At 36.4% G+C, this 20,857-nt stretch overlaps 1 protein-coding gene across 2 annotated transcripts in view; it reads right to left on the bottom strand.

Annotated features, from left to right (window-relative positions):
* Positions 1-10,301: 10,301 nt before the first annotated feature.
* The window catches only part of dph1 (diphthamide biosynthesis 1), a 108,707-nt gene continuing 98,151 nt past the window's right edge, over positions 10,302-20,857 (bottom strand). The window contains exons 11-12 of one of the 2 annotated variants that reach the window (XM_082180555.1): positions 16,997-17,131; positions 10,302-11,360 (exon numbers count right to left, since the gene is read on the bottom strand). In XM_082180555.1, coding sequence (XP_082036681.1) covers positions 11,280-11,360; positions 16,997-17,131 — 216 coding nt within the window. In that variant the 3' untranslated portion in view covers positions 10,302-11,279. The remainder of the gene's footprint in view (positions 11,361-16,996; positions 17,132-20,857) is intronic. The other variant, XM_082180556.1, reaches the window with a different exon arrangement.

Here is a 20,857-nt window from a genome sequence, read left to right on the forward strand (position 1 = left end):
TCTGAATTTTAAGAATGTTTCTGAATTAAATGGCCAAATCGTCCCTTTGGAATTATAAGGTTCTATCTGCGTTCTGAGCAGTTTTGAGATATTGAGCTTTACAGTTTTTACATTCCATTCGACTGCGTAGAGAGAACCTTTTTATTTTCTAAATAAAAAGTTCCAAAATGTACACAACTTAAAAAACAACATCACATAATGTAAAGAAGGTCACAGAATAAGAATATGTGAATAACTAAATTTTGACAAAAATGTCAGAGAGAACCTTATAATTCCAACGGGACGAAATGTAATCAAATCTGATCACAGTTCAGTTAGGTATAGTACTTTGTTAGTTAAAGGTGTATCTTACCACCTAACTTACTTTTCAAGACCCCGAATCATATTTATACTAAGGGCCACCATCTTGGATCAAACACACTTGAACAATCTAATCGAAGATTGCAAAAAGTATTTCATGCAGGTGTATTTGATTAAGGTTATCCCTGCTGTAAGCTGCGTTGTTTTTAACTGAACTTAAAACTGTCTGATTTAGCTCAAATCAGACAAGTTATCAGACCTCTATTTAAAATAAATAAATAAATAAATACAATTACAATTACATACTGTATACAATATTTGGACATTCATATTGCCCATAACTGCACAATCTACAATTGTTGTTTTCAAACTATGTATATATATATAATGTTTGTAACACAATGCAATGTAATATGTTACATCTGTAAGACATTTATGTAAAACTTAAATAAAGTATCTTCATTTCATTCAACAACAATCTTTTCTGTTAAAGCAAAATTAAGTGATCAATTTGAACAGGTAAGTGCATGATTTGTAAGTAGCCTAATAATGATGTGGAGCAAATGTCGACATGATGCTGCAGAACACACACACACACACACACACACACACACACACACACACACACACACACACACACACACACACGGTTTACAGGGACTCTCAATCGACGTAATGATTTTTATAGCATATACTGAGCTAATCAAATTTTCTCTAAACCAACTGCTAAACATAACCCTCACAGAAACCTTTTGTCATTTTTTTTTAACTGAACACTATTTAGTTTAAGGACACAGGAATAACCATTTTTACATTGTGATACCAATGCCATTATACACGACTGCGCACACACGGTTTTGATATGTATATGTTGATAACTCAATTAATTAAAGTCAATCATCAGACAGAGTTTGTGTGTCTGTGAATCTGCATAAGAGTGCAGAGAGAGGTCATATCGTCTCCTTCATCCAAATATTTAAGGAGTTTTACTTACATTTTACTAATTTAATTAAAATGGATTTTAGTTAATTGAAATTAAAAATGGTTTGTGATTAGCCTACTATTATTACTGAAAGTTAAGGCCTGTTTACAACAAGAACGCTAATCTATAAAGACAACTTTTGTTAAGTAATTTCGAGCAATTGATTGATTTATGTTGTTAAAGTAAGGTGAATTTACATTGTTGTATATCAAATGCTTCTTTATTGCCCTTGTTATATGTCACTATATTGCTCGAAATAAAATTTCATTTCATTTAATTTTATAACCATAACAATAACAATAATAATAGGCCTATTAGCATCCACGCCAATGGACTATAGTGCTGTTTTGTCATCTGCCAATTTAAATGCTCGAGCTCTTTCAAGCGGAATGGATTCTGATTGGATGTCAATGTTTTTTCATCAGCTGAAAAAAAATGATCTTTAAGCGATTCCAACGATGTTGTTTCTCTGTGCCGTTGTCGTTATAGTTGCTGTGTGGACTCTATTATTCCACCCTTAGAGGAACATTTCATTGAAGTAGAATAAACATGATTAGATGTGGTTGTATTTAGGCTACTCTTTCTACTCAGGTGAGTTGATATAATTAAAATGTAATGTAAATCAGTCACATCAACTTTCACATGTAATGTCAATCAAATCATTATATAAAACATATACAAATTGCCTTTGTTATTGTCTTGCAGGTTTTCTTCTCAAGTGAGTTAAAACAAGGACATAATTCTGTCTGTATGGAATAGGTTTTGCTTGTTCAGGCACAGCCATCGTCACACATCAATGGCCAGATTTTCAGAAAACAGCCAAATCACAACTTCCTACGTGTTTCCAAACAGGACCGCTCTTAATCGGACTGTCCATCAAAACCAAAGAGCTTTGAGAAGAACTGTTTTTAGAAATGTGCACGATTCATCTCCAAACATCCACTCGGTAACAGCCGTTAATAAAATAAAGTAAGATGCCGTGGAGGAAAGAAAAAGCCACCAGTGGTAAAATTCATTTGTAGTAGTGCATGTTGGATTTTTGTAGAGGTGTTTTTGGCTGTGTCATACAGGACAGACTGACCTCCCACACATACTTACTCATCTCCTTTTAACACTTGATATTTCTCCTCACTTTCACAGACAATCTTCTTTTCTGTAAATCTCCAACTTCCCTCTGGTTTCAGCTCTGCATGGATCACTTTAGCAATTACAGTTTCTCTGATATCAGTGGTTAGTCTTCACCCGAGGCTTCAGATCACAAAATCCAATCTCACATTTCATTTCAACACTCTTAAATGTGTCTGTGTCTTTTTGGTCGCTTTTTTGGTCCTCTTACTATATTGGGTACATATATTTTTCTCTTTAAGCACTGTAAAAAAATAAGATGATTATTTCAGGTACAACAGTATCATATAATTTGTAGTTCATTATAAGCCTATCATTAACTGATATATTGTAATCCTGGTTTTAATATATCACATTTTACTGAATATTGGCAAATAAACATGTATTGACTGCAGTGTTACTCACACATAGATAAAATGTACCAGGGTAATATACAATATAATGTAGTAAAATAAAAAACATAAAACATAAAATAAAACACCATAATGTACAACTTGTTGTAATAAAAACAACTATTGGATCAAAAGTCTTTGGATCAAGCTTTTATGAATGTCTGAAAGCTTGAATATCTGCGATACTGTGTGTGTGTGTGTTTGTGTGTGTGTGTGTGTGTGTGTGTGTGTATATATATATATATACATACATACATACACACACATATACACACACACACATATATATACACACACACACACATATATATGTATATACACACACACACACACACACACACACACACACACAGTATCGCAGATAATCAAGCTTTCAGACATTCTGTCATTCAGATATTCAGTTTCATCTTTCACTATTTAAGCATATACTTTTGCTTTACATGCAAGAGGCAAATCAAGTCTTGCTTCTGCTTAAATAACACTGCAAATAATGATTCCCATAGGAATCCTTTTTTGCCAAGGACACGGTTTCATCTGATTCCAGAGTGGTTTTAATGGTTTAACTGATAATCTAATGAGTCTGGAGTGCAGATGAAACGAGATGAAGTGGGCTAATCTTCAGTGCAGGAACTGCTGTTGAATATAAGAGTCCTGATGTTCAGCGGGTCTGCGGTCAGGTGGCCAGTGGGTAAGAGATGTTGCCTATCTTAGGGGTACATGTGGAGAATTCTGGGCAGTAACACACTAAAATAAACCCAAATGCTTCTGTTCAACATGGCCACTGGTATAGAGCCATCTGTGATGGTGATGTTAGAGGTCATTAATACATCCATTTTGTTCTTGTTTGAGGTAGATGCGTAAAGTGTGTGAAGGTGAAAACAATTAGGACTGAGAGCTAACGGTACAGATAATAAGAAAAGCACAAAAAAAAACCCGAAAAATATAATTCTCAGAAACATGATAGCGACAGATGTGACTCAGCGTTTCCCGTAGCAGGAAGATAAACACTTTACCATCAGGCACTTCACAAACGCTGCTTGAGTCTGATCCAAGGAGAGACAAAAGCTCAAATACAGATGCGCACAAACACACGACACACTGGCAAAATATATGGCTTATCATAGACTGAACAAGGCTCACAGCTTTTATAAAATCTTCTTTATTGTACACTTGCTGTCACATTGTTGCCAAACTAAAATTGACAGTGTTACGTCTTCCTATAGCCACAGCAGATTTAGATATAGGACTCTATTTCTAGAGATCGTCTTTAAAAAAGTACTAGAATGCACAATATATTGGTGGTCATAATGGTATTGAATGGTAAATGTGACTTTTTAATGTTATCAGTCTGTTCAGCAAAATGCAGCAATGAACTTAAAGTAGTTTAATGTAATTGAATTTATTAAATAAAAATAAAAATGATGTTTTAATAAAATATTTTTAAGTAATATATTCAGTAACAGTTGTGATTTTTTGGGGAAACTGACAATTAAATATTGACTCAACAGATTGCTTCCAACTAATTATCCCCCAAACAAAAAGATGCATTGTGGTAATTTTAGCTTAAAGGTCTGAAGGTAAAAATAAAATAAAAATAAAAATTCACTGAACATATTAAATTGTGTTCAGCCAATCCATCAAGTAGAAGGGGGGAACTCCTAGTACTAGCTTGTTGAGGACACAACGTGGCCATGATATCTTTTAGGTATCTGACATCCTCAGTTGGTTCTGGCTTACTTAGTGCTCAGATTAGATATGGAGCCTCTAAATTCGTTTTTTTTTTTTTTTAACCATTATTGTTATTAATACAGAACTATAAACCGACATTTTCAAAACATTTTTAATTTATTGAATAAATGTTATTTCAGGCCAATTACGATAAGAATATCAATAAAAATAAAAGTGGTGTTTGGGTTTGGCCTAGTATCATATTTGATGATATTACATTGACATTATTAATTCATTGACTAATTTAATGAATTTAATGAACGAGGACCAAATTGGTTTGCTGTAATCCACTAATGTATCCACCTTATTATCAATGCTTTACGTGAATAAGACTTCCCATTGCTGTTACTTTACTGCCAGGATCCGCCAATAGACATCCTCATGAATTTAAAATTCATTAAGATGTTTTAAGGTTAAAAATATTGCTGCATGTGATTTAAAGACATAAATGAATCAAATTTGGCAGTGTTATGTAAAAAACTTCTGTTCTGTCACTTGTCGTAAGCTATTTGATGCAAGGAGGCTTTGTAATGCTTTATTTTGCAGGTTTTCAGCATAAGTCGTCATTGCAGTGCCGCTTCTGCAAGTTTTCATCACATCACCAAGACATCCTTTTCAAGCACTACAGAACTTGCCATTGCTCAGTTAATGCAGCTTCCTTTCCCTGTTTACACCCAGAATGTGTTTGTATTTTCAAAAGAATCGGGGCTTTAAAAACACATCTGTGCAGGGTACATCCAAAGACTGGCATTTTCTTGTGACAACTGTGATTTTAAGGACATCTGCTCTCATTTCTTCACCATTTAAGAGGACATCATGAACTCAAAGTACCTCCTGTCAGAATACTAAAATTCAGATGAAATTACACTAAACACATTTTATCCTTTTTTTTGTGTGTGTGTGTGACTTTTGCAGTCTTTCAAATATTTGTAAATGTTTTAGATGTTTAATGTTTATAAATTGCTAAAAGTACCTCTTGTGAGACTACATAAATTCAAGTGAAGTTACACTGAACATTTGAAATAATCCTCTATAGTTTCTTTGATTTTTATGATGTTTTTGCACTTTAGCAAATATTTGTAGATGTTTAATGCTTAAACTGTTAAGCTGCAGTTTTATGAACTCAAAGTACTAAATACTAAAATGTAAGTGAAATTTCTCCAAACACTGGGTGAGTACACTCCCCAGTTACTTAAATTTTTTGGATAATTTTCTTTTAGGGCAACGGGGAATAAACAATACAGTAAAGTTGCTTTACTAATATAAATGTACCAATATACATTTTTAGTTTAGGTAAAAAAAAAAAAAAAGAATGCTACTACAATTTAAAATATATAATTGGGCCAATAACATGGTTTGGTAAACGTTTCTTTTTTTTTTTTTTTTTAATTGGTCCAACATACAATATGTCTCATTGAGTCAATGTTAACAGAATATTGCAACAACTGATCAAATTAAATGTACAGATTTTGGGCCAATTGAAAAATTTGGAAGACAGCATGTGGAAGGCAAGATGGATTCATTGATCAGGAAATTCTAGGAGAAAACGTCATGCTTATGCGTCATTGGACCTTCCAACAAGACAAGGATACCAAGCATACTAAAGTACTCAAGATGCTTGCCATGTAGGGGTTGAATCATTTTGAAAAGTAATTAAAAGTTGCATTTTCAGTTGAATTGAAAAAGTAGGAAACCACTTTTGTTGTGTTGAGCTATTTCAATTACTTTTGTTTGATTTGTTCATTACAAACAGCTTAAAGTCATTTACATTTAATCATTTAGCAGACGCTTTTATCCAAAGCGACTTACAAATGAGGCCTGTAGATTTTCCAATAAACCTGATTTGCAATGTGGGTTGAATAATTTCATTTAAAGACACTAAGGTAATAATAAGGATACTACTATTAATAAAGATTTATTATCAGTATGAAACTCATATGAGTTTCCTCATGTTTTTAGGGCAGCAAGTACATTTTCATTTCCTAGTTAAACCACCTGGAAATGTTTTCCATTGCATGGATTATATCAAAGTATAATGGTATGATCACCTGAGCCTTTCATCGGAGACCAATACTTTTGTATGGGAGTCATCCAACAAAAAACCCCCCAAAAAAACACTTTAGGGTAAAACATGATGAAAAATACATGTGAAATAAAGAAGACAAAAACCTACAAGAATTCAACATTTTACAATGCTGAAATGGCACAAGTAGACAATCGGTGCAAATTTACTCAAGAAGTCTCGTCTTCTGAGGAACAGATTCACATATGGTAAACATCATGAGGTTCGTGATGAACTTTTGCTACTCCTCATGAGCTCAGCATGCATGCATTGGCAGAGACAGAGAGAAATTCGAGCATCTCTCGGCTCTTCCTGTCAATTTTCGTGCCCTTCCCATGAAAAAGGAAATGAATGCCTAGTACAGCCACAGAAATGTGTGAGTGTGTGGAGGAGAGACAGAGGCAAACACCGACATCCTCATCACATCTGGAAGTAATTGCCACACCAATAACTAAAGCATGCGTTCTCGTACACTGCCATCCAAAATAAAGCAGTAAATCAATCACCTACAGCAAACAGCAACGGCTGAACTCTCAGGAAAACACTTTGCTGCATGATCAGGCAGACAGCATCACCTAGTGGACATTGATACATAGGCATACCTAACCTGATGAAATAAGACCACCTCTATTTAATACACAGGCAATCAATTAAAATTCAGTAACATCAATAAACGGATACAGAAGTTATATAAGAGAGAGTGTCAATAATGTACGACCAGGTCCACCTGCAAACTCAGCACAAAATCCATAGATCACTGCAGACTATTGAACATCATCTCATTCACAATGGTCTATGCAATTCTCTACCCTTGCATGCTCATTTATTAATGATATTGGCCAATTTAATAATAATAATTATTATTATTATTATTTTCAAAATAATAAATAGTAAAATAAAGAACAATTAGTTTATAATTAATAATATAGTTTATATTACTACTAATAATACTTATTATTATTATTATAAAATAGTAACCAATAAATAGTAAAAATTATTATTCCTAATTATATTAATAATAATTATCATACCGTAAATATTGAAATAACTTACTAAATTATTTTTATTGTATACATACACATACTCCAAATAACATAATTCTTATTTTAAAATGTTGGACTAATGAATAATAATACTAATATTTTATTTTCAAAATAATAAAATAACAAAAATAACAATTACTCCTAATTATATTACTAATAATTATTATTCCATAAATGTTGGACTAATTTATAACAATAACTATTATTATTGTTATCATAAAATAGTAACCAATAAATAAGAGAAAATCATAATTATCTTTTATTATTTACTAACACACACACACACACACACACACACACACACACACACACACACACACACACACACACACACACACACACACATATATGTATATGTATATATATATACACATATATATATATACATACATATATATACACACATATATATATATACATATACATATATATATATACATATACATACACATATACATACACATATATATACATACATATATACATACATATATACATACACATATATATATATACATATATATATACATACACATATACATACACATATACATACACATATACATACACATATACATACACATATACATACACATATACATACACATATACATACACATATACATACACATATACATATACATACACATACATATATACATACATATATACATACATATATACATACACATATACATACAGTGCCCTCCACAATTATTGAACCCCCTGGTAAATATGATCAAAATTGGCTGTAAAAAATAAATCTGCATCGATTATCCTTGTGATCTTTCATTCAAAAAATGTGCAAAATTCTAACCTTTCATTGAAGTAAAAGAATTGAAAGTGGGGGGAAATCACATTATGAAATAAATGTTTTTCTCCAAAACATGTTGGCCACAATTATTGAAACCCCTAGAATTTTTTACGAGTAAAATATCTCTGAAGTATATTCCCATTAATATTTACCTTTTTTAGTACACCAGGGTGACTAGGAACATGAAACTGTCCAGCTATGACTTCGTGTTTCACAGGAGTTTAAATATGAGGAAACACAAAGGCCAAATCCCCTTAATCATCCATCACAATGAGTAAAACCACAGAATACAGTTCTGATGCGTAGCAAAAGATTGTTGAGCATCACAAACTAGAAAGTGGCTGTAAGACAATAGCTAAAGAATTGAAAATCCCCATTTTGACCATCAGGGCAATAATTAAGAAGTTATAACCAACTAAAGATGTTATGAATCTGCCAGGAAAAGGACGTGTGTCTATACTGTCTTAATGCACGGCGAGTATGAAAGTTTGAGTGGCCAAAGACTCTCCAAGGATCACAGATGGAGAATTGCAGAGATTAGTTGAGTCTTAGGGTCAGAAAGCCTAAAAAAAAATGTATCAAACAACCCCTACATCCCCACATGTTGTTTGGGAGGGTTTAAAAAAAAACCTCCTCGCTCATCCAAAAACAAATTCCAGCAAATTTAATTGTCAGACACGACTGGATCTTCAAACAACACAGGGTTCTGTGGTCAGATGAGACTAAAACAGAGCTTTTTGGCAGCAAACACACTAGATGGGTTTGGTGAACACAAGGATAAAAAGTACCCCATGTGTACAATTTAATATACTGTTGGATCTTTAATGTTGTGGGCATATTTTTCTGCTGGAGGTCCTGGACTTCTTGTTCAGATACATGGCATTGTGGATTCTATCAAATATCAACAGATAAAAAATCAAAACCTGATGCCTTCTGCTAGAAATCTTATAATGGGCCGTGGTTGGATCTTCCATCAGGACAACGATCCAAAACAAACATCAAAATCAAAACAAAAATTTGTTGTGGAGCACAAAATGAAGCTTCTGCCATGACCGTCTCAGTCCCCTGACCTGATGAGTGGGCTGAACTGAAGAGGAGAAGCACCAACATGGATCTGGGAATCTGAAGGATCTGGAGAGATTCTGTGTGGAGGAATGATCTCTGATCTCTTGTCAGTTATTCTCCAAACTCATCAGGCATTATAGGAGAAGACTCAGAGCTGTTATCTTGGCAAAAGGAGATTGCAAAAAGTATTTAATAAAAGGGTTTCAATAATTGTGGCCAACGTGTTTTGGAGAAAAACATTTATTTCATAATGTGATTTCCCCCCACTTTCAATTCTTTTACTTCAATGAAAGGTTAGAATTTTGCACATTTTTTGAATGAAAGATCACAAGGATAATCTATGCAGATTTATTTTTTACAGCCAATTTTGATCATATTTACCAGGGGGTTCAATAATTGTGGAGGGCACTGTACATACATACACATATACATACACATATATATATATACATACACATATACATACACATATACATACACATATACATACACATATACATACACATATACATACACATACATACACATATATACATACATATATACATACATATATACATACATATATACATACATATATACATACATATATACATACATATATACATATATATATACATATATATATATACATATATATATACATATACACATATATATATATATACATATATGTATATATGTGTATATATATATATATATATATATGTATATATATATATATATATATAAAATTATTACTGCAAAATGTTGGAAATGTTTAATAGACACTCAACAAAAACATCACATATAGTGTTTATTCCGCCTTTTTATTTAAAAATAATCTAGTAGATCAATAAACAATTAAGGGCACAACATATATTCAATCCTAAGAGAAGACAACTAGAGGAGTTAAACTAGTTTGACAGAGGCCTGTGATGATAGTCTTAGAATATAGTCAGCATCTTCAGAGGAACATGACTGCTTTCCTGGACACAGATCAGGTTTGGTCTCAGGCTATAACAGATTTCACCAAGAATAATCACTACTGACAGCGAAAGTTCGTCCAAGACTTTGCCTAATCCGCTTTAGGGAAATTAGCTCCGTGTGTTTGAGCTGACCGCTGATCCATCCTGGGTTTCACTGTTCAGTGATTACAAAAGACAAAATATATACTGGCATCCATGTAACAGCAGTTAATCAAAGTCTGACAGCAAATTGTAAACATTTAATTTTATTTTGCGTGCAACTAGAACGCATCCTGTAAAAAAAATTCAAAGAGCTCCTTTATGTTGGAGAACCACTCATCCTAACATAATAGGAAATAAAAAAGCCAGAGTCAGAATTTAGAATGAGTATTATCTTTCTTTGCAGAGGAATAATTCGGAACGCGCTCTCGCTTCCCGCTGTAATTTTGAAAGGATGAAGGTCACCAATGCAAAGTGGCTGGCTGCTCCTTTCAAAGTGAGAGACAAGATGATTATGTGTAACTAAAGCCACCCACACGCCGTAAGACGAAACACTGTGCACTCAGGGTCAGCGCTTTTTTCACCGGATTATCTCTCTCTCACACACCAGCGACATGTCAGACAGACACATACAGCCTTTCTTATTTTTTGTGTGTTCCTCTCACACAGACTCATTCATTCTCCCTCTCGCTTGTGTTTTTGTGTCTTTCACTCAGAGTGCAGATTTGATGAAGTGTGTTGTGGATACAGAGCTTTGATGTCCATAGTGAGATCTGATTGGCTTGCTTGTCTCGCTCGTCTCCTCCCGTGGTTGGCCGTGTTTATTCGGCCTGGCAGCCACAGGAGGCGCTCTGCTCACGGCCACAGCTCCTCACCTGCTGACCGGCATCTGAACCCGCCTTCTGTGGGAAGAGGACGAGAGATCATTAAACTCAAGCAAACTACAACAAGACAGAAGGTCGATTCTTGTTTCTGTTGTATTGGTGCACTTGACACATTTAACCACACGCTAAGTGCAGCAATTACAAGATATTGCTCCTTTCTGACTAAAGTTGATTCTGCGTAATGGAGAGAAACAAGATGAAGGATGAGTCTTAAACTACTATGTCAGTTTGCAAAACACACACACGTACACACACGATGATATAAAACAGTCGATGATATATCTCACAGTTTTATGATAAAAAAATCCTAAACCTATCCATCACAGAAACATGTGCAAAACACAAGTTTTAAATAATGAAGGACCTCAATAGCAACCTGTGTGTTACATCAAGAGTGCAGCCATACATCTGTCGTGTTTTATATTCTTTGTTTTTTTGTTCAATTTAATTTCATAATCATTAGTCATTTATGTAGTTGTCATTTGATTGATAATTTAATCATTTATTCATATGTGGATCATCCAAGTGGATGCTGCACACTGGTGGTGGTTGAGGGGAGATCCCCTGATATGATTGTAAAGCGCTTTGGCTGTACAGTAGTACATATGAAAGCGCTATATAAATGCCTCATTCTATTCATTCTATATGATTATTTGATTTATATCTTAATAACTTAATCATCATTTTATTATTGTTATTCATTTTTGTCATTTTATGTTTTTATATGACTTATTATTCCAACTATTTCCTTGCTCTTGCAATGCTTGCTATTGTCGTTTAATCTTATGATTGTATTTCAAGGGATATTTTGTGATAAGAGAATGTCTCCATTTCAAAGTCGATGTTGTGAATCAGTAATTTTGAAATGCTTATGCTTTAGTATAATATCACTTGCTGGATTTGTACTGGTAAGACAAAGTCTGTGCATTGAACATTCAGATTAAGTTTGAGCATTAAAACATCCAGAAAAAGTCTGAGCATTAAAACATATGCAACTATGATTATTCAATAAACTGATATTTTTATTATTATCACTTCGTCTCCTGCTTCTGCTCTTCCCTGGCTTTCTAAGTCAAACTCTCAGGCTGACAGAAGACTGGTAATAGATATATAATGGTTTCAACAAAAATATTAAGCAGCACAACTGTTTTCAACATTGATAACAATCCGAAATGTTTCTTGAGCACCAAATCAGCATATTAGAATGATTTCGGAAGCATCATGTGACACTTGAGACTGGAGTATATGCTGAAAATTCAGCTTTGCGTAACAGGAAGAAATTACAATTTAAACTATAATAGAAAACTGTTATTTTAAATTGTAATAATATTTCAGAATCTTATTATTTTACTGTATTTGTGATGAAATAAATTCAGCCTTAATGAGCATAAGATACTTACAAAAAAAATCTTTGAATTTTATTTACATATTTAATTATCTCAAGTATCATATTTCAATGGAAATGATCACTGTTAATAGTTATCTGAGGCATGAGAAACTTAAAACATCAACTGTAACAAATTGAAACTGAGTTTCAGTCTTGTGCGCTTGGCTTAAGGACTGTATCAGATTGTCTGACAAAGAAAATAATAACACTGACATAAGCTTTTCCTGACATGAAGCATATTAACAAACCAGCGGAACGCTAAACTGTCCAATTAACACTGACCCTTCAATATTGTACGACAGGAAAACATTTTTTAACACATGCTGCTGCTTTTCAACGATGATCCATACAAAGCTTGATAAACATAACAACACTCCCATAAGACTCTTCTGATGGTGTGTTTTAGTGCAGAAACAGATGCATGGATACTCTGTTAGTGCTTCATCACTAGGTGGCACTGTTATATAATACCGTATTCATTATAGCATACATCAATGTCACAGACTGTGGTTCTCAAACTCTGTTTCTTACACATGTAGATTAAACTCTGAATACTGTGTACCGTTTATTAAAATCTGTCAGTGGTGACCAAATTACCAGTCAGAAGTAATTATTTTTTATTAATATTTTAGAATAATAGTTGAAGGGGGTGTATACTGGAATGCACTGCTGCTTCAATGAATATGTAATGAGTGATTATAATCAAGGTATTAATCAATATGTTTCCTTCTAAATATCAAATGAGTTGAATGACTTCTCTGGAGATTTTACTTTGTTATAGAAGTTAAAGTGTGATTACTGAAATGTTCTTTTCATGTATTCTTTAATGTCTGTATTTGATATCTGAATGCAGTAACAGTGCTTGCTTATTTAGCCCGGCTTCCAGACATGAAATATGGACTTGTTTTGTGTTTGAGAAATGTCTTCAATCTGTTAAAACTAGGGCTGGGGGAATTAACGCGTTAATCTTTGCGATTAATTTGAAATGTTTAACGCGTTAAAAAAAAATAACGCAATTGACGCAGCACTTTTTTTTTTTGCCTCGTTTTAATGATTTCCTGTTGCGTCTGCTATTAAAAAGGCCGAAATATGCCGTCCCGCCCCTCCATGTTCGGCGGTCAGGTTTCATTCTCGGGCAGCTTTCATGAGCGGGTCTTTTCCGCTCGGTATGTGCGTCGCGCTCTGTGCTCCGCGCGTGCGTGCGTGTGTGTGTGTGTGTGTGTGTGTCGGCTCGCTCTGTCGTTAATGGCCCAGCAGCGGCGAGCTCTCCGTTCCGTGTGTGTGTGTGTGTGTGTGTATGTGTGTGTGTGTGTGTCGGCGGCTCTGTCGTTAACGGCCCAAAGGCTTCAATCATGTACTAAGCACTGGAAAAGTAAAGTCCACTCAAGTAACGTGAAATTTCTCTGTTGACTTCTGTTTGCTGAGCTGGTATAGCCATGCTGGGCAACAATGGTAAAATGACCTGCTCTGATCACATGCTCTGGTAATAATAGCTTTGTAGGACTATATTTTGTTTTAATAATTAATAAAATAATAATAATAATAATAATCTGTTAAATTGATTATGTTGATTGATTATTGAAAAAGAATAATATATTGATATATTGATGTTTAATATTTTAATATAGGGCTATTTTCTGTTCCCTTTTTTTCCTGTGTTGTTTAATTAGGTGATTCTAAGTTTAAATATTGATGATTACAAGCTTGGGGGAAGCGCAATTAATTGCAATTAATTACAGAAATTGTGCAATTAATTAGTTAATTTTTTTTAATCGATTCCCAGCCCATATAGGGGTCATTGAAGCCAATAGTTTAAGGGACCATTTCTTTATTAAAGCCTTACTTTCCAGTTAGACTAAAGTGTAGCTCTCCTTGAGAGAAAGAACGCATTATCATGATTTTTAGAGACGACTCTCCTGTTTATAGTTAGAGCCTGGCCAAATCCAACCTTGGAAAAGCTGTGTGTCAGTGTGTGTGTTAATCTTCTTGGTAAGGAACAGGCGGCCTATGAACTCCCGTGTGAGTCTTGAAGCTGACTTCTGCTGATGAAACTGCAAACTATCTTCAGTAAAACATTTCTTCAATTTATTATAATTCTTCTTTCAAACATCTGGTCCTTGGGTCCTAAACTGTTACCCCCTAACATAGTTAAAGCCACCAAACTAGTAAATAACACAAACTGAAGTAAAGGAATTATGTACAGAACAAAAAGTAAAAAAAATAAAATAAAATTAACACATAGGCACAAGTTCAATATTTATATTAAATGAACTAAATGTAATCACTTTTAACTATAATAGTAATCATATTAAATATTTTAAATATATTAAAGGACTACATAACTTTAATATAATATATAATGTAACTACACTATGTAACTTTTGGCCCACTAGCGGTTAAAAAAAACAAAACTGCATTTTGCGGAAAAACATTGTTTTGGTTGTGTTTTGTCTCTGCGTGACTGTGCGGATGAATATGACCCTTCACAATAGATATCACTTTACAATGAACTCTGTTAGAGAGATTTATCTGTTCAATAAAATACCTTGCTCACCTGCTGTCACTTTTACAATATTTCAAATCCCTCAGTTCTTGCCATCTCTGAAAAGCCAAGCCAATGTTGATTCTTGTTTTATTACAAGCTCTGTTGTATTCTCTTTTTGCCAGAAGACTCCCCTCTGTTTGCTGTTTTTTACAAAAGGGTGATTCCCCAGAGGTCAGTATTGAGCTTGTCTGAGTTTATTATGAAATGTTAGACAAAAATGTAAGCCACTGGGAGACCGCAGACGGCTGTCATTCACTGAATTGCATTAACAGAAAGCCAGTTAATATAAAGATTTGTAATAAAAGTATTTTTGTAAAATGAGATTTTAATAGTATTTTCGTACCGTGACCGTGGGGGCGGGAGCGTGAGTGACGTAGCCATGCGCTCTTACAAGACCTGAGACTGAGGGTTGTGAGAGAACAGCGTGAAGCCAGTAGCGTGATTACTAATGAGCGACACCTGCGCGACGCACCGTCTCATATCTCTCACAGAGGAGCTTCGAAAGCATAAAAGGAGGAGCGACGACAGTGAAGGACGAGAGAGGACCAGGCCTGGATTTTATGTTGTGTTTTGTTTATCTTTTATCATGTGTGTGTCGTCCGTGAGGGGCTGCCACTTTTACTTTCATTTTGTGTTTGTTTTATATTAAAAGTTTGTGAATGTTTGCTGGTTCCCGCCTCCTCCTTCCCATAACAACAAACCTCGTCACAGTCTCATTCTAGCTTTTAATTGAAGAGGAGGACTAGAAAGGACGCAGTCTCGGTAGAATGCAGCCTTCCATTTGAGAAACACCCTATATGGATATGATAAGACACACATGGGTGAATGAAGCAAGTACGCAATTTCATGTAAAAACCATCCCGCCCTATTTTGGAAGTAGGATTGATGATGTATTGGCTCGTTTAAATGTTGTTAATTTTGACCCAAAAAAGTTACATAGTGTAACTTTAATACAAAAAAAATTATTATAAAATAGAAATATATAATAATAATAATAATAATAATGCCATTAAACAAGGATATAAATGCAGATAAATTATATAGGGATCAAAAAGTCAAGAGATGTATAATACATATACAATATTTATATTTATTTATAAAAAAAATTTTTTTATATGAATTTTACCAAATCATATATTATTTTATATTAATAAAATATAAAAATTATATAATAAAAAAGTAAAACATTAATAAAAATGTTTTACATACAAAACATTAATAAAGATCAACTCTAAAAATAAATAGTTTTTAATGTTCTAATACTACTGTAAATAACAGTAATTTCTGAAAGTACATTTCATTATACTTGTATAACTGCATATATCATCTCTGACACATATAAAAGCAAATCAGACAAGCTTATTCCCCCAAAAACCTCAAGACACACACACACGGTCACTGTGATTTTGCCAAGTAAGACATGTTCCTGGATCAAAATATTTTGTAGATCCTGGAACATTCCTGTCCCAAAATGTTGTCCTAACCCTTCCCCCGATTTAAGGGATAACTTGCGGGTAGGGTTAGGTTTAGGGCCTAAAGCTAACCCTACCCACAAGTTATCCCTAAAATCAGAGGGAATTGATAAGCCTAAACTGTACACTTGTCCCTCAAATCCGATTGGTTGCTTGGGGTGTTGTTCCAGGATCAACAAAGATGTTGATCCAGGAACATGTTGTACTTGGTGAAATCACATTCACCACACACACACACACACACACACACCTGGGTGGGTTTGCGTGAAGGTCTTTTTGGTTGGTTGTCTGGGTGATTAGGAGTCCAAGCACCCAGGCTCTGATTGGAATAGAAGTCCATAGGATACACTTCCTGCCATCCCACCTGCTGCAGCGCTACTGCTGCCTGAAACAGAGAGAGATCTTTAATTAAAGACGGCTGACTGCAGCATCAAACACTGTAGCTACAAGCCAGAGGAACGGCGAGAATCTTGAGAAAACAACATGGCAGTGCTGCCAACAGCTGACGGGTCGATACATGCATACGCTATGAGCGCAGTCGAATATCAAGGGAGATCTAGTCAAACACGACACTTCTCATCTAAGAGGCAAAGTCACATGACTCTCATACCGCAAAAAAACCAACAAATCTCCCGGATGGCTTCTTGTATTACTGATGCGCAAAGATCTCCCCCACTGGCGATATGCACAGAGCAGAGACTCTGAGTCGAGGTGAGATCCATGCTGTTCCATGTGACCTACAAATGCAGACGAATACATTAGAGGGCCTCTAGAGGAATGCAGGGCTTCCTTGTGCATGTGGATACATTACATAAACTCCAGCAGGATTTCACCAGTCAGACTGAGCTGCTTATATGAATAATCAATGCGCCAATGTGTTCGTCTCCGCCTGTGGGCACGTATACCCACTTCACAAGCGGGGCACGCTGTAACGTACGGCTCTAATACCATGGGAGAAATGACAAACGCCCCTGCCTCCGGTGAAGGACTGTCTCTCTCCACTGACAGTACAACAATACCTCACAAACAAATGAATCTTCATAAATCTCTCTTAAATAGCCTTCAAAACCTAATACTACAGTCACTCGCTTTTATTGACTGGAAAAGAGACAGTCGAAAAGATCTGGCCTGAATGTTTTTCTGTGAAAATTGAGGCTTCTGAAATATAGAATGCATTTTATAATATAGACTCTTAACCCTACACAGAATTATTATTATAATTTTTTTAATTTTATAAAATAAAAATATTCTAGAAAGAGATTGCAGAACTGTCAGAGCTTTGATCAAACTACTAGTAAGAAGTTTGGACCTACTCACACTTTATTTTTTATAAAATTTTTTGAATATTAGTTAAAGCCATCAAACAAGGAAATAACACAAATGGAAGTAAGGGAATTATTTAGAGACCTCAAACAAACAAAAGTAAATTTTAATAATTGTAACTATGAGCATTTTACTTACTATGGATGTGCTGCTAACATCAGTCTTTCGTTCTCTCTTCCTCCATCCATCATGTCCTTATTAACCCTGGCACATCCATCCCTCTTTCACTGGCTTTTCATCAGTGCTGTGCATAAGCTACCTTCTAATCCCTACACTGACATGAGAGGCAAGTGTGTCATTGACTATAAATATAACATGACACACTGAAAGTCACTGCCTTCTCTCTCTTTCTTCATACTTCACTTTTACACTCCCTGAAGTCCTCTCATTTCTTTCTGACTCCACAGAAAGAGCAAACACAAGTCTGAGATGCATTAAGGTTGCAGTGTCTGAGAAAAGCTTTACTATGAACATCATGTTCAGATATTTAAGCAACCAGGCTGGGCAGAAACGCTGTTACACTATAAAAAATCAGCATGTTATTGCTGCATTCTAATGTATTCTCATAATGCCATATTATACGTTTCTACACCAAAATGCACTGAGCTCCAGCGTGGGCCAAGTGGCAATGAAAATAGATTATGGTGACGCACAATATCAGAAGCACATATGATTATGCAGTGCTACAATATGGCTCTACTGAGCATTGTCATTTTTCACTAAGAGATATGATGCCATAAACTCAACATAAATGATCTTCTACTGGAACAGTGGGTACATTGTCGCTATAGACCGACATATTGGCCGGGATGATTAATAGGCTGATATTTAGTCATTTTGAGAGGCAATGGCAGATAACGTCTCATTTACATATGGTAACCCTCGTTCCCTGAAGGAGGGAACAGAGATGTACATCGGATCGACTAATAGGAATCTCGCTAGAGAGCCCAATCTACTTCGAGTGAAACTAAACGAGCCAATGCACATTGGCGTGCAATCATTTGCATCAGCTGTTCAGCCACGCAGTGCGGGTATATAATGAGTAGCAGGTGCAATTGCACTTCAGTTTTTTGCTGAGCCGAGCCGATGAGCTGGCTGCCCCGGCGGGACGCAGCAGATGTGGTGACGGGACGTACGTCTCCGCTCCCTCCTTCAGGGAACGAGGGTTACCATATGTAACCGAGACGTTCCCTATCAGTCGATCACTCTCGATGTACGTCGGACCAACTAATAGGAATACCTACCAAAGCGCCACAGCTGCTGCACTCCATCCAGCGCCCTGTGCAAGCCTCTACCCCTTCTTGCCTGGAAGGACGATAGGAGAGGGCTTACACAGAGTGTATCTGTCAATGTTGTTCCGTGATAACCCATACAGTGAGATTATTGGATAACACTGGGAAAGCGTGCCCTTTCTATGGAAGGGGAACGCTGCGGAAGCCACATTCTACGAAGGAGTTATGTGGAAAAATACATATGGACTAGCCCAAAGGTTGTACTGCATATGAATACTGGGTTACTTAGCCCAAGGGAAAGACATGGGCTTCGATTAGGAGCAGCCGTGGAAGGGTACACATATGGGATCCCCGTAGGGTCACATATATGGAACCCAGCCTAGACCCGGTTCTCAAGGATTCAACAGTTAAAGGCCTGGCACCGGACACTCCGTCATGTCCGGGCCGAGGGTGTTGGAGGACTCACAGGTTTTTCACTCTGGAGCAATAAGGGTGCACAGTAGGGTGAAGCAAGCCGACAGAACCGGGCCTCTCAGTGCTTCTACTCGTTTAGGGTGAGAACACGGAAGGAGACCGGCTCTACACGTAGGCGATAATATCTAGCTAACGTGTTAGGTGTCGCCCAGCCCACAGCTCTACAGATATCTGTTAGCGAGGAGCCACGTGCCAGCGCCCAGGAGGATGCAATGCCTCTTGTGGAGTGAGCATGCAACCTGAGCGGGCAGGGCACACCTTGTGCTTGGTAAGCCAAGGTGATGGCATCCACTATCCAGTGGGCCATCCTCTGCTTGGAGACAGCCTTTTGCTGGCCTCCGTAACAGACAAAGAGCTGGTCTGAGGTCCTGAGACTTTGAGTTATGTCCACGTACAGACGCAGGGCGTGAACGGGACAGAACAAAGCCAGGGCTGGGGCAGCGCTTGCAGGTTCACTACCTTGTCTCTGAAGGGAGTGGTAGGAACCTTGGGCACATAGCCAGGCCGGGGTCTCAGTACAACATGGTTGTCACCCAACCCGAACTCTAGGCATGATTCGTCGACTGAAAATGCTTGCAGGTCCCCTACCCTCTTGATAGAGGCCAATGCAATCAGCAGCAAAGTCTTCAAAGAGAGAAGCTTTAAGTCTGCTGACTGCACAGGCTCAAAGGGGGCATCCTGAAGTGCTCAAAGCACCAGGGAGAGGTCCCAAGAGGGTATGGAGGGGGGTCGAGGAGGGTTTAACCTTCTCGCCCCCCATCTCTGAGTCAGAAGGTCCTTCCTCAGAGGAATGGGCAAGGGAGGGACTGTCACGAGGAGCATGAGTTCTGGGAACCAGGTCCGGGTGGGCCAAAAGGGAGCCCACCAGAAGGATCTGCTCCTCGTCCTCCAGTGTCTGCACAAGTAGGGAAATGCATATTTCTAAACAGTGTCGCCGAAAAGGCCACCTCGTGAGATGGGAGCATCGAGAAAGCGTACTTTGCAACCTCACACACCTCTGCAAAGACAGCCAGGTGCGCTTCTGGACCACCAAGGTGGACATCATCTGACCGAGGGCCTGCTCTGTGACTTCAGCATGGTCA

Source organism: Leuciscus leuciscus (genome assembly GCF_965113295.1).
Source record: "Leuciscus leuciscus genome assembly, chromosome: 9".
In the NCBI taxonomy this organism is placed as follows: domain Eukaryota; kingdom Metazoa; phylum Chordata; class Actinopteri; order Cypriniformes; family Leuciscidae; genus Leuciscus; species Leuciscus leuciscus.